At 51.3% G+C, this 15,410-nt stretch overlaps 1 protein-coding gene across 1 annotated transcript in view; it reads right to left on the minus strand.

The window, feature by feature from the left end:
- Positions 1-957: 957 nt before the first annotated feature.
- shroom4 (shroom family member 4) overlaps positions 958-15,410 on the minus strand; it is a gene marked incomplete at both ends in the record, with an annotated part of 37,476 nt that continues 23,023 nt past the window's right edge. Inside the window, 9 exons of the mRNA XM_083670558.1 lie at positions 958-1,263; positions 1,411-1,581; positions 1,789-1,890; positions 2,108-2,237; positions 2,405-3,052; positions 3,204-3,917; positions 4,612-4,673; positions 5,570-8,507; positions 10,790-10,954. Coding sequence (XP_083526684.1) covers positions 958-1,263; positions 1,411-1,581; positions 1,789-1,890; positions 2,108-2,237; positions 2,405-3,052; positions 3,204-3,917; positions 4,612-4,673; positions 5,570-8,507; positions 10,790-10,954 — 5,236 coding nt within the window. The remainder of the gene's footprint in view (positions 1,264-1,410; positions 1,582-1,788; positions 1,891-2,107; positions 2,238-2,404; positions 3,053-3,203; positions 3,918-4,611; positions 4,674-5,569; positions 8,508-10,789; positions 10,955-15,410) is intronic.

Consider the following 15,410-nt stretch of genomic DNA (forward strand, 5'->3'; position numbering starts at 1 on the left):
CATAATGAACAGGTGTCTTCTATACATACAGTAAGACATGATTGTAATGTGTCAGGTGGGATTTGAACCAGGGTCTCTCACGTGGAAGATCCAAGTATCTACCAGGAGGCCAAGAGGACATACTCAAGACCTGAGAGCAACACTTGAGTGTACACGTCTCAGGCAGGGCTACCTCATCACGACAGTATGATTCCAAATCACCTCTGTTACATTAAGAATCAATGGGGTCTCAGACCCTAAAATGGAAGACATGACACAGTTATGGAGTATATGTTGTGATATGTAAAAAAGTGTACTGTATATGTCCTTTTTCCCTCTCCCCTCAGTGACAGATGATCATATATGCTTCCCAAAGTGCCCTGATTAACGGAAAATACTGTCAAAAGCACCCCTAAATCTCTACGAGGGGGGGAATAAATAAATAAATAAGTAGTGTCTGAGCGTGCGCACTCCTCTCCAGTCCTCAGTAACACAAACTTACTAAACAACAACAAACTTACTAAACAACAACAAGGTCTTTGGCCACGTAGTGCTATGTGCAAATGTGAGGTTATCATTGGTAAGTGAGAGATATACAAAAAAAAAGCTTCCATACACTGCCAAGTGCAGAGTTAATGCATACAGTATGATAATCAGAACCGTTTCTGAAATAGTGTGAGTGTAGGTTAGTGGAAGGAGGGATATTTAAGCTCTTTACCCAATGAAAAGTAAGGAGATTGCTGTATTCATTTGTCAAGTTCCTGTGTCCTGCATGTTTGAATGTGCGCAACACCTCTCCTTTTACACTCGTCTGTCAGTAGTGCCCTGCCGCCCATCCTGGCCCTCTAAACCCCACAGACATCCCAATCCCCAGGGCCAGAACTAAGCCTGGCGTGAAAAGGTTCTCCCTGGGGCTGATGCTCTCCCATAGCCTTACCCCGACCCAGGTCTAGGTTGAGGCTCTCCCTAGGTAAGGTCTTAGTAGTGCCCATACCCCATGGTCATCCCCAGCCCCAGCCCCATGCCCAGGCCCAGCCCCAGGCTCTCCCGTAGTCCACGGAGCTGCTCCTCTCCCAGCCTGATCTTGTCCTCTAGCTGCCTCTGTTCCACCAGGAGGGCAGCCTTCATCTTGACAAAGTGGCTGTAGTCGCGGTGCTGCTCTGGGGTGAGGCAGCGGGACAGGACCCTGCCCACGGCCTGCTCTCTACGGTCCACATGCTCCTTCAGGTCCTGAGCCTCTGCCAGCTGCAACAGGAGCTGGCGCTTCTTCTCCAGCAGGGGGAGCTGTGGGGGAGGAGGGGAGGAGGGAGCATATGAGAGGAGATAGACAAGAGTTATGTTTTGTATATGAAGAGAGAACTCAATTCCACTGTGTTAAACAGTTGAAGGACAATCATCATCATCACCAACTCCCCTTTCCCGCCTCCTCACCCTCTCATGGTGCCCAGTCTCAGCGTCCAGGGTATCCAGGGAGCTCTCCACCCTCAGTAGTCTGCCAGAGAGAGACAGCAGCAGGCTCACCACCTTGTCCAGGTCCCCTATGAACATGCGGAACTTGTCCACCTCGTTGGGCTTACACACCACCACCACCAGGCTCTCCACCTGGACAGAGAGACAGAGAAGGGGGAGAACATAGAGTTAGAATCTAAACATACTGGACTGTGATTGTGATTGTGTGTGTGTGTGTGTGTGTGTGTGTGTGTGTGTGTGTGTGTGTGTGTGTGTGTGTGTGTGTGTGTGTGTGTGTGTGTGTGTGTGTGTGTGTGTGTGTGCGTGTGTGTGTGTGTGTGTGTGTGTGTGTGTACACACCTCATCTCCCAGCTGAGTGTTGGCTCTGATGTCCTCCTGTAGTCCTCTCTGGGCTTCTCTCAAGACCCCCAGCTTCTTACGTAGGCTCTCCATCAGCTGTCTCTGTACAGGGAGGAGACAGGAGAGGGAGGGGGAGGGGGAGAGAGAGGGATAAGGTTCACTGTTATCTCATACCCGGCCGCTGGGAAGTACATCACATCATAATAAATGTACACATTGTTCCTGAATGAATGTGCAGAGAATTCACAAATGTGTGTGTGTGTGTATGTGTGTGTGTGTGTGTGTGTGTGTGTGTGTGTGTGTGTGTGTGTGTGTGTACCTTGTATGACAGCTCATCATCCTCGTCTCTGTCTCTGCTGTCTGAGAAATCTTTCATCTGAGACAGGAGCTGGGCCTTGGCTGCTGATGTACTGTAGTAGGAGGAACAACTGGAGCTGGCACCTGAACGCCTGGTCAAAGAGGAGGAGGAGGAGGAGATTAGGGGTTAGGACAGTCAGGCCTTGTGACACTCAAATCAATTGTATGAGAAATACACACAAACCAAACACAGACAGAACAACAGACAGACATACACGCACGCACACGCGCACACGTACACACACACACACACACACACCTGTCCAGGCTGCCTCTCCAGCTCTCCGTGCCCGTCTCCCCCTCTGCACTGGGGAGGAAGAGTTCTTCAATAAGCCCCTCTCTGGTCCTCCCTCCCTCCTCCATCTCCTCTTCCAGGGACCCAGGAGTGGCTCTCAGCCTACCCGCCGATGAGGCCTCTGAGTCGGGCAGAGTGTCGATGTCTGTCTCCAGCACGGTGACTGGCAAGGCAAAACACTGCAGCTCCGTCCTGATTGGCTCCTCGTCTTCAGGAAGTTCCTCCTCCTGGAAGTCATCTATGTCCGTCTCCATAGGGATATCCACTTCCTCACTGTGGGCTGGGCTTGGGCTCAGGCTGGGTTCTACTTCCTGTTCTAGGTCTGGTTGCAGTTCCTGTTCTAGAACCTTCTGTGGCTCCCTGTTGTTGTTGAGAGGGTGGTTCCGGAACCTTCTGTTGTTCTGTAGCTGCTGCTGTTGCTCGTAGCTCATGGCGAAGTAGGATTCTGGAGACACACCTCCATTCTCCATGGTGGGCAGGGCTGTGACACTATGCCCTCTGGGAGATGGAGTCCTCTCCCACTCTGCCCCAGCTCTCTGCCTATAGGAGATAGGCCTCACCAGAGCAGGCCTGCCTTGATCAGAGCCATGAGCAGACGACTCTGCACATAACCTGGAGAGAGACAGAAATGTTTAGGGATCAAATCAAAGTGTGTCCATTGTTTTCCATACCTGAATATATTCCAGGCCCTCTGCAGTATTGTATCATTCCTTCTATATGAATCGAGGATAGGCTAGTACTTCTACTACTGTTCCAAACTGACCTGGAGCAGTGGTCTGATGGCGGCAGGGGTGGTAGTGTATCCATCCCTTTCTCCGTCTCACCATATCGTTGTGGCGGGGCCACTGGTCGGAAGGCCCTGCGAGAGAACCCAGGACTGGGCGGAGTCTGGGATAAGGGGAGTTCCTGAACCTCTCTGTGGCTGCAACGTTGACAGCCCTCCAGCCCCTCCCTCGGAGGGGGTAGGCTATATGAGCGCTGGCGAGACATTTCGGGGGGGCAGGGGGGGCAAGAGGAGGAGAAGGAGCCTTCTGGGGGTTTGAGAAGGGCGGGGTGTGGGGGTGCGGGGGTAGGGGTGGAGAAGAGGGGGGGTGAGGCAAACAGGTTGTGGTGGGACGCCCTCCTCCGATGGAACTGCTCCCACTTGGGGGGGGGTGGCCTCGGAGGCGGGGGCGTCTTCTTCTTGGTCACCCTGGCAACCCCAGCACTGACTCTGCCCCCCTCCTCTACCTCACTCAGCGGGGTCGTAGCCATGGCGGCAGTGGCGGGGACACGTGTGTGGAGGCGTTGTGTGTCGACACGTATGTCATTTAGGGACATGGCCCTGCCTCGGAGCGGGGACGGGACCATAGACGTGTGGTCGTCCTCCATGCTGCAGACAGACAGTCTGGCGCCCCAGCGGCCATGAGACACCTGTTGCTCTACTGCTACAGCTGCCTCTGGTGGCCTTGATTCACGCATGCACCGCGGGTAATCCCTGAGAGAGGGAGGGGAAGAGAGCGAGAGGATGAGTTTCAAGACACGTTTATTGTTCAATTATGTTCTGCCACAAGTTGCTTCAGAATAACACAAACTATATATAAATAAAACAAATCTGAATACAATGGGATGAATACAATGCCAGACAGAGAGAGAGGAGGAAGAGAGAGAGTCAAATAATCAGTAGAGGGGAGAGAGATTTTGAGGGAATGAATGAGAGAGAGAAATAACAATTTAGAGAAGAGAGAGAGAAGGAGAGGAGAGAGTGAGTGAGTGTAATTTCTTCTCCCTGTATAACAGACGTTAGAACTACTGGTCTTTGTTAAGAGGCCAAATATGAGAGTGGAAGCCAAGTGTAATTCCTCTTCCTCAGGGAGCCCATTACACTCCAATCATAACCAGGGCCTGGGCCAGGCAGGATGACTGTGAGGGGTTCCCCCCAGTCTCCCCCTCTCCTGCCCCACCAGTCACCCTCACACCACTTAGAGGCAATCAGATGGGGGGGGGGGGGGGGGGGGGGGGGATGCAGAAGGAGAGAGAGAGAGAGGGGGATAAAGAGAGAAATGGGGAGAAGGGATGAGAGAGAGAGAGAGAGAGAGAAGAGAGAAGAAGTAGCCTACAGGGACTCATTCTTTCTTTTTTGGTTTTTCGGTTTGTCAGAAGCTGAAGTAGAGAGACAGGAAGTGGCTTACCTCTCGGTCAAGCTGTACTTCCTGTTGAGCTGTGTTTGTTGCCGCGGCCGGGCAGGATACGCCTGTGGAAGACATTTGCCAAGTTACTCAACTGGTGGAATGTCGCTTGAAACCTAGGCTGGAGCGCCACGGATCCGGTTAAGGAAGAACCAGAACAACCACTGAAACCAACAGTCATTACCCCACTTTGAGTGCCCTATAAAAACACTGATGACAAGTTGGCTATGTTCAGCTGCAACACAATGAAACACTTTGGAATCTAAGGCCAAAAAAAATACTTAAAACTATTTCCAGATATCTCCCAAAGAGAAGAGTGTTCCTTGGAGGAGAGCAAAAGTGAGTGACAGGCGATGAATGATAACAATGGTGAATGATAACATCCCATATCAGTTCCCTTCCCCATCTCCCAGACTGTAACATAAAAAAAGGCCTTCTCATTCTATCTCCAGTCACTATTGGCCAACCTTCAGCCTTCTTCAAAGGCTTCCAACAAGGCCAGCTTCAACACAATACCTCCTGCTCAACATCTGGTCCTATTAAACCTGGACTCTGTCTCCATCACACTGGAGGACAGAGATTTAATACAGCAGTCCAGTGGTTATCACTGTGGCCCTGATTCAACAAGCCCTCATTTGAAATGGACCCAGACATATGCTGTAGGGTTCAGACCCTAGGAGTCAGCATGCATGGGAAGATAGGATGAAATGGACAGCGCTAACAGGCTAGCTCTCCCTGTTCCACGAGCCAAGTTGGTCCGGTCTGGGACTCTCTGGTCTATAAATCCACTACAGTTGACTTCTGAGCCAGATCCCAGAACCTGCAGGCCTCTACTGGGCACTAACCACGCAACACTTTTATGGGTCTTATAAAAGGAGGGGAAGAGTGTGGGAGAGCATGTGTGTGTGTGTGTGTGTGTGTGTGTGTGTGTGTGTGTGTGTGTGTGTGTGTATGTACTCACCTCTGTGGGTGTGTAGCTTCGTGTTGTGTATCCCTGGGGCATGGGCTGGTTATCCTGGAGCTGGGGCTGAAGATGAGGGCTGTTGACTGGGTAGAATGCTGAGCGAGGGGCCTGGGTCTGGGGGTAGGTCTGGGTCTGGGGGTAGGTCTGGAGGTAGGTCTGGATCTCGGCCTGGAGTTGGGGCCCTGAGTCATTGAAGTCCTGAGCTGAGCTGAGAGACCTTCTCTCTTGTTCTCTCTCCCTTTCTCTTTCCATTTCTTTCTCCATCTCTCTTTCTCTCTCCAGCTCCATCTCCTTACGTCTAGCCATCTCTTTTTCCCTTTCCCTCTCAAGTTCAAGCTCCTTTTCTTTTTCTCTCTCAAGCTCCAGCTCCCTCTCTATTTCCCTCTCCCTCTCCCACTCTCTCACCCTCTCCTCTCTTTTCCTCTCCCTCTCCCTCTCCCTCTCCCTCAATCTAGCCCTCTCCAACTCCATCTCCTTCTCTCTTTCCCTCTCCTCTCTTTCCCTTGCCCTCTCCTCTCTCTCCCTCTCCCTCTCTCTTGCCCTCTCCTCCCTTTCCCTCTCCCTCTCTTGTTCCCTCTCCCTCTCCTTCTCTCTTTCCCTCTCCCTCTCTCTCTCCCTCTCCCTGTTGCTACTGACTGATTGTCTCCGGGCCTCCATGGTGTTGGTAAGCAGGGGAGTTTCCTGTAGGATTCCCCCCTGGTAGGAGTACCTCCTCTGGGTTTGTCCCTGACTGTGTCCCCCTCCTTGGGGCTCCAGTGTAGCAGGGTGGGGCTGCCTCCCGTGTCTATCCGGTCTCTGTCTTCGGCTCGTCAGGCCTGGGAGGTTCGACACTGACATACTCCTACTAGTCTCCTCAAAGAACTTCCTCCGGTCTGCAAACGGAAGAATATCACACTCCTCCGTTCGAGAGGAACGAGTGATGGAGGAGGAGGATGACCTCCCCCTCACTTGCCGTGTGGCCCCCACCCCAGCCCTCTCTCCCCGTTGGTCCATCTCCAGGTCGGGTTGGAGTTTATGTTCCGGGGTCCAGCGCCACCGACGGGCCTTTCCGGCCGGAGCCAGCTCTTCCACAACCCGGATACTGACCTCACAGCTGGGCCCAGCAGGGTCGGACCTCTGGGTGGGCATGGCTGGGTCCTGGTTCTGGAGGGCGTCATGGTTGAACTCACTGGGGGTCCGAGGTACCGCGGCGGGGGCTGGGGCCGGCTGGTGGAGCTGGGGGGTGGAGGTGGAAGACAGTCTACTCAGACATCCAGGGGCTGGGACCTCCAGGGGTTTGATGGAGGAGGAGTACCCGCCTCGGAAGCTCCTCTCCTGGGCATGCTGGTCTAGGTTCTCCTCCTCCACTCCTTGGAGCTCTGGACCCTCCTCTTCCTCGACAGTCTCCCCGCCGTAGAGCAGCCCACCTGGGCCTTTGCTCTTCTGAAGCTGGGCCTTCTTACGCTGGATCTCGTTGCGGAGGTTGGTGGCGAAACGCTCGCTGCGACGGCGGGACCGTGAGCGGTGATTTCTGGGCTTCTTCATCACCTCTGCTTCATCTCCTGCTCTCTTCTCCTCCAGTAGAGTGTCCACACTCGTTGCGGCACTAAGGGGCACAAAGTCTGCCTCCTGTACCTGATCTGAGCTCACCTCAGCCTTGGTACAACCATCAGTGGGTCCACTTGGCACACTCACCGACCGGCCCCAGGCATAGGGATGCTGGATGGGGCAGAGGCTAGCACCCACCCCCTCCAGGCCATCACCCCCATCTCCATCTCCATCTCCCTCTCCCTCTGTGGCTACTGACCCTGGGGTGGAGCACCGGCTCTCCCCCCACTTCGCCTGAGGGTGGGGAGCATTGTGGGCCCCCAAGCCCCCTCTGAGCTCCTCCCTGGTGGGGTGGAGGGGGGAGTGGGACCACTGGCTGCTACAGGGGGAGATAGAGCGGTCCGAGGGGTTCGAGCGGTCACTGGTGAACTCTAGAAGACGTAGTTGTGCATCCAAGAGCTTCTCAGGGGCACTGTGTCTGTGGAGACTTGCCGTCGAGAGCTTGTTCTGGGGGAGGAGGTGCTGGGGCTCCCCTGGGAGATCCATGGAGGTGTCTGGAGGTAGGGGGCTGGGGTTGGGGCTGGGGATTGGGGAAGGGGAGAGTACTCCTGGGGATGGAAGGTGGTTGGGGTCTGGGGGTCTCTCCTGGGTCTCTGGGTCACAGTCCCTGTAGGGTCCTTGTTGTGGGGTACTGATAGTATAGTATGACTCCACTTTCACATTCACATTCCCATCTCCCTCTGACGACTCACACGGATAGCCATTCCGGATCTTTCCTGGCTCTGCGTTTTGAGGATCGTCAGCCTGGCAACAGGAGAGGCTAGGAATACCGACGGGAGCAGAAGTGCAGCGTTTGTCCGTGACCCCCGGGCGACCCCTGGTGGCCCTAAAACTGTCCTTCCTGGTAGGGGGTTGGGGGGGTCCTGTGTGCACCTCCTTCTCTCCTCCTCCTCCTTGTCCATCCCTCTCTCCTGTCCTCCTCTCCTCCTCATAGCAGTAAGATGACGGGCGCTCCTTAGCCTCTGGTTGCTTCACCCTTGGCCTGGTCAGAGACCTGGACTTCATCCTGGCCTCATCCTGGGCCTCGCCTGGTGCGCTCCCCAGGGACGGTGCCTCTCCACAGGGGTAGCCACGGCAGGCGGGCCCCAGGCTCTGGAGGAGGTTGTCCATGGAGCAGGCCTCCCCGGGCCGGAGGGAGACGGAGGTGTAGTCGGAGGTGTTGGAGCTGGCTGAGAAGGAGCTGTAGGCGGAGTCTCTTTTGTTGTTGAAGATGGCAGGGTCCACAGGGGAATGCTGGGAGTCGTAGTACACCTGGCTAGGAGGGTCCAGACTCTCCATGCTCCCTAGGGAACTGCTACGGTCTGTGCTGTAGTGTCGAGACAGCTGACTCCACTGCATAGACAAATCACTAGAGAGAGATGGAGAGGTATAATAGTAGTAAATAAAGGTATCACCATATTTCAGTCAAAAGACATACTAAAGCTGATTTCCTTGAAATAGAATCCTGAAAAGTTGTGTGAAATGGACACATAAAGACAACTGAGGAGTACAGTCAAGAAATAACTATTCCTTGAGTACTGGTACGGCTTCATCCAATCACTGCACTCCTCCCATCCCAACAGTGAAGCTGATCTGGCTGATATAGTTACCCCACAGTAAACACATGTGTTCTATAGACTCTGTGTGTGAGGGATTTAGTTTCACTGTTGCATCCTGGGTAAAGAGGAAGAGAGGAAATGAGGCGGGAGCGCATGATGGCATGACCCATCCTACCCACCCAATCACACGACAGAATTTCCCCTAGACGCATGTTTGACACCATTCCTCATTCCATTCCATGCATTACAATGAGTCTTGTCCTCTGATTTCTACCTCCACCAGCCTCCCCTGGTGTGTACCTAAGGGCAGGGGAAATGACAGTCCCCCCCTCTCCATCAGGAGACAATGTGGAACATGTGGGTCTGCTGTCTGTCTGTCCCTGGCAGGAATAACAACTCTATGATAGGTCAGATTAGGCCTCAGTGCATCAGTGAGTGTGCGCACGCACACACACACACACACACACACACACACACACACACACAACCTCTTTCTCTTTCTTTCTCCATAGATAAAGCCTATAATGGAGTTTGAAGGCCAGTATTGACTTCATAGTTATTTTAGATTCAAACCATCAGTCTTGGTTTGATGATTCAATTCACTATATAAGGAGAGAAAGAGGGAAGGAGTGGGAGAGCACACACACTCAAACACAAAGCCTCTCTCACACAAACACGCAAACAGACACACACACACACACACACACACACACACACAGAGTTTATGGAATGTCTTCCTCTCTTTGTTCACATGTTCTGGGAGTCACATGCCATTGTCCTCTGCTATGTTAAGAGCGGTCGTCTCATCAGACGATTTATTGTGTGTGTGTGTGTGTGTGTGTGTGTGTGTGTGTGTGTGTGTGTGTGTGTGTGTGTGTGTGTGTGTGTGCGTGTGTGTGTGTGTGCGTGTGTGTGTGTGTGCGTGTGTGTGTGCGTGTGTGCTCGTGCGCATGTGTGTGTTCTATATGAAGCAATACGGGTGAGGTCAGTCAGGCCTGGATAACTGTGGGAACTTGAGCACAAAGCGACAGCAGCAGCCTTACATAAACACAGGGCCTATCTAAACCAGTTGAAGCCATTAGGGCTAATTGTGGTGAATTATATCAATGATGCTTATCACAGGGAACAGTCCAGGGTACACTAGAGAGATAGCGCAGAGGACATTCTAATGTAGCCTACATGTTCATATCTAAATAAGGATAAACAAATAAATAAGGCTAAAAGGAGAACAGCCCGCTACCTTCAGTTTAGTTACTGTATGAAAAGAGTCTTTTGAATGTAGGGATTTGGAAGCTTTTCAATGTATTTTTATTTTTATATTGACGTGAGGCAACTGTACAACTTTCCCCCCCAATCGATTTGTTGTTGTGACATTAACCTCTGAACATCTAGAGGCTGAATCTCACACTCCTTTACTCATTTCCCCACATCTTCTCTCTGCTGAAGACCTGAGGCTCCTCCCCTTGGATCTTCTCCTCCAACACGTTTCGAGAAGCAGGCGAGGATAGCGGGCACAAGGAGTCAAGAGAAGGCTTTTCAGATTCCACCATAGTTTCATAGGGAGTAATGGAGGGGATTGATCAAAGTCTAGTAATGTAAAATGGCCCGGATCTAGGATCAGCTCACCCTCCCCAGACCCTAACCGTAACCATTGATGTAAATCTGTGTCTATGGGACACTTCCATCTACTCTCTAGAGTTCAGACTTTGAGGTCCTTTCATTGGTGATCAGTGAGGAATGTCTGAATCGATGCCTGTCTGAAAATAGCCCTGTTGTCCGGTGTGAGCATGTTGACATTAGACATGGTGAAGTCATTGCTGAGGTCATCGGCTTCCTGACGATTGTTTGTCTTAGGCAACTCGTCAGAAGGCAAAATTCCCCAGACCAACAATGTACTCTTACAGCACTGTGTGTACTCAGTCACCCAGACAGACAGACAGACACACACACACGCACACGTACACACACACACACTAATGCTTCTTACTAACCAAGTACAGATTACAATGTTTAACTGGCAATGAGCATGTTAAACATTGTACATAGGAGGACTTGATTCCAGGTGTGTGTGTGTGTGTGTGTGTGTGCTCACCTGTTGTCTCCCACGGTCGTCTGCCACGGTAGTGTGTATGGCCCAGGGTGGAGCTGCATGGCAGGGGGAGGGGGAGGGGGGGCTTCGGGGGGGCTGGCAGGGCTGGGGGGCTCAGAAAGCTTCGCCAGGTGCCAGGAGTGAGGTCTGATCACTGGTACAGTGCGTCTATAGGGACGAGACAGAGTGACTATGGTTATAAGCAACCTAGGAGGAGACAACAGGCAAACATCAGTGAGAGGGAAGGGAGAATAAACACACACACACACACGCCCTCATGTTCATCCTCAGTCTACATTCATTCAATCTGAAATGTTACCATGACCTATAGCACTACACCAACTTAAAGCCAAGGAGTAGTCAGGAGTAGCAGAGAGTAGCCAAGGCACCTGGACCATGGTTTTCGGCTGGCTCCGTAAGGCCTGGCATCCCAGTATATACCTTGAAATATCTCCTAATTCCCAGGAGCGCTGCAGACTTCCGAAGCCCAGCACTGTCCAGCCACTCTGAGAGGTGCCAGGTAGGAGTCAGGAACAGAAGCATCCCGGGGGATTCCTACTCATGAATGGACTATTATCCCGCTAAAAATAACTTTGGAATAACACCGGAATACGTGGGGAATGTTGTCTCAAGAGAGCAGCACTGGTGGTGAAAACAAAACGAAGTCCGGTATTCCGGGAACATGTCCGAGGTAGAAGAATGCAGATCTGGCTCGGGAAGACCATTTTAGAATATTATTGTTTATGATAAAGATAACTTAAGCCCATTCCCAAAGCAAATACAGTAGTTCCTAAAACGGTATTTCTGACTTTTCTTTCTCTCTCTCTCTCAGGCTTGTTCAACTCTCCGCCAATGTCCCTAAATTATCCCTGCAAAGGTTTATGGAATTAGGGATTGACATTTACTGTAGGACGTTCCCAGACAAACACTGTACTGGACAAACAGCAATATCAAACATAATCAGGAAGACTAATGGATCCCAGATTAGCTGTGGAAGATGGATGACAGTATGGAAACCAAACTAAAGTAGAAATATAGATGAGGAAGAAGAGCTGTTTCTAAATCTGTCCCTAGGAGTCTCATCCAATTCTTTATAAATCTAGTGTTTTTAAGAGTGATCCAGTTGTTTATACATCTGTTCCTAACTATCTGATTCACTGGTCTACTGTACTGTTGTGAAACAGAGGAAAAGTTCATTGCCCCTGGCAACCAAACCACGTTAAATGTCATTAGATGTTTAGTGGCTACATCGAATCACTCAGCAATACCACACCGTCAGGAAATCAACTCTGCTTCACAAGACAGAGACAGAGATTACAGCCATTTATATACAACCACTATGGACAGTAGTTGGCGGCTTAACTGTGGTCAAAAGAAAACAATAAGATATGGTATCATGATAAACATTCTCTATGTGCAGTTGTTGAATGACAACACAATACTGTGTATGCAACATTATCTACAAACATTCACTATGTACAGTATTGCTTTATGAATGAGTGCATTGAGACTGTACCACCGTGTAATGAAACTGTACCAGCTGACACTCCCTGATATGAGTCACTACAAACCTCTGTTTTAGAGAGGATGACAGACAGACACACACACACACACACACACACACTACACAGGGGAGTGAAGTACAAACTGTCCTCTGTGGATGTATCCTCTACAATCCCAGAGGGAGAGAGAGAGAGAGAGAGAGAGAGAGAGAGAAGGGAGGAGAAGATAAGGAGAGGTGGATAGAAGAGAACACACAGTCAAAGAAAGAGAGAGCCAAAACACCAGACCATGTCTCTCCTCACTCCAGACTTGTGACTGCCCCAGAGTCAGTTGAGAACTTACCAGAGAGCTGGTCCCAGGTCAGGCTCAGTGTCAAGGTCAGGGTCAGACCGCTACCAGAGTACTAGTTGTTCAGAGAAGCCTGGTGACTTCTAACGTATAGATGACAATGGGCTTAGCGAACGCTACTCAGCTTAGCAAATTTCCTGGTTGTACTGAAACTCCCCCAATGATGTCAAAACAGGCCAGGAACACAAACGCTGATGAACTCAGATCCTTGATCGCCTTCTCTTTCCCCTGTTCTGTTTGACTAAGAGAGTTTGGGTCATTCCACAGAGACTGGTCAGGAGTAGAGAGTGTCCCCAGTCCAGTCTTAGTCTCTGTGTCGGCCATCTGAACTGACCCAACCCACGGATTCTGACCAAGAAAAAACAACCGACAACCCCCCCCCCCCATATCCTCCCTCCCTCTCTTTCTCCCCCTCCCTTGCTTCCATCACTAGACCAAATATTGCTCTCTCTACCCCTCCCTCTCTAAATCTCTCACACCCCCACTCTTTCTCTCTCCCTCTCCCCATTCTCTCTCTATAGCTCCCCCCCCCACACCCCCACCACTCTCTCTTTACAGTAGCCCCCCCCCCTCCCTGAGAGAGGACAGGATGTGTGAGTAAGTCAGAAAGAGAGGAGAGAGAGAGAGAGAGAGAGAGAGAGGGAGAGCAGAGAGAGAGAGGAGGAAGAGAGAGAGCAGAGAGGAAGCTATGTAGGGAGCAGATAAAGAAACAGAGCGCTGCTAAAATAATACCCACAGTTCCACACTGTTATTGTTTGAGAGAGAGAAAAATGCAGAGGTGCTTCCTGTCTGAGAAAGAGAGAGAGGGGGGGGGGGCAGAGATAAAGAATAAAAGAGGGGAACAGAGAGAGAGGGAATGGGATGAGGGATACACATAGGCAGAGAGGGAGAGAGAGAGAGATGGAATTTGAGAAAGGAAAGGGGGACTGCTGCTATGAAGAGGAGTGTTGTGGTGGCGTCCTGCCATGTTAGTGTTTTCTTGCCCTTCACAGATACTGATGGAACAACACTGTGAACAGAGATGTGAAGACCTCAGCATGTGTACAGAGGGAGGGAGAGAGGGAGAGGAGAGGAGAGGAGAGGAGAGGAGAGGAGAGGAGAGGGAGAGTCAACTAGGGGGAGAGTTCTGTAGATCAACAGTTGATAAAAAAAAAAAAAAAAAAAGAGAGGAGGAAAACTTAGCTAACCACCTCTAAATATGGCCAGAGTGGAGTATGTAGTCCTTAGTATGTAGTATGAGTATAGAGGTGTATGGAGTGTTCTACAGTCATCTGAGAGATCTGAGTGGTCTAGAGAAACACACTCCCCCCCCCCCGGCCCCCATCAGAACTTACACACTTATTAATATTAGGCAGATACTGGGGTTAAAATGATTTCCTACCTCTGCTGCTGTCTTCAAATGTGTGTGTGTGTGTGTGTGTGTGTGTGTGTGTGTGTGTGTGTGTGTGTGTGTGTGTGTGTGTGTGTGTGTGTGTGTGTGTGTGAGAGAGAAGATTCCTTACATACCACGCTTTCCTCAGAAGGTCGAGAGTTGACTGTCGTCACAACCTTAACACCCGTCCCGTCTCCCCTCGCCCCCCCCTCCTGCCTCCCTCCCATTTTGTGTTCAGACTGCAATCAGGCGCTATTTGTTTGTTTTATGGGTCTCCAGTGTGTTAGCGTGCGTGCGCGTGTGTGGTGTGTGTGTCCGCGAGTGCACATGTCTGAAGGCAATCAGAACCTGTTTGTTTGCTTTGTGGTCCTAGATTACATGCACTGCCACACACACACACACACACACACACACACACACACACACACACACACACACACACACACACACACACACACACACACACACACACACACACACACACACACACACACACACACACACACACACAGGTTAATCAGCACAGCGAGACTAGGCCCATTCCAGAGGGCTTGAGCAGGAAGGGTGAAGTCCACAGTTGGCTCCACAGCACAATGCCCTGTTTGTTACTGAGATCCCCCTCTCTCCCGCTCTCTCCCGCTCTCTCCCTCTCCTCTCTTTTTCTCTTTTTTAAAGAAAAGAATGCGGCTGAAAATGCCACTGTGACAAACAACCTGTCAACTCTGACCTCTCCCCCTCACCCCCCTCCTCTCCCGTCCATTTGGCCACCTACCATCCGTTCCTGCCCCTCCCCTCCCCCTCTCTCCACTCTAGGCTCTGACCAGGTTCAGCAGGTCACTTCAGGCAGGCAGTAATTGCTCTTATAACAGCCCTATATCTGTACTGTAGTAGAGAGTCTTTGTGTCTGCTTCAATCTCATTGTTACTGGTCAGGCATGGAAAAGCTTAATACTGTTTTTGACACATTGCTCACATCAGGGGAGGCGAGTGGAGGTAGAAATCTCAGGCTCATTGCAATTCATGGAATGGAATGACAAACACGTGTTTGATACCATTCCTCATTCCATTCCATGCATGACAAAGAGCCCCTCCTCTGATTTCTACCTCCACAGACTTGCATTTATATGATCTATCCACCCAGCCCCATTGTTTCTGGAGAGTGGAGAGACGGAGCAGGGGTAGGAAGGTTCTGGAGAGGGGAGAGACGGAGCAGGGGTAGGAAGGTTCTGGAGAGGGGAGAGACGGAGCAGGGGTAGGAAGGTTCTGGAGAGGGGAGAGTGGAGAGACGGAGCAGGGGTAGAAAGGTTCTGGAGAGGGGAGAGACGGAGCAGGGGTAGAAAGGTTCTGGAGAGGGGAGAGACGGAGCAGGGGTAGGAAGGTTCTGGAGAGGGGAGAGACGGAG

This window comes from Argentina silus (assembly GCF_951799395.1).
Source record: "Argentina silus genome assembly, chromosome: 1".
Classification (NCBI taxonomy): domain Eukaryota; kingdom Metazoa; phylum Chordata; class Actinopteri; order Argentiniformes; family Argentinidae; genus Argentina; species Argentina silus.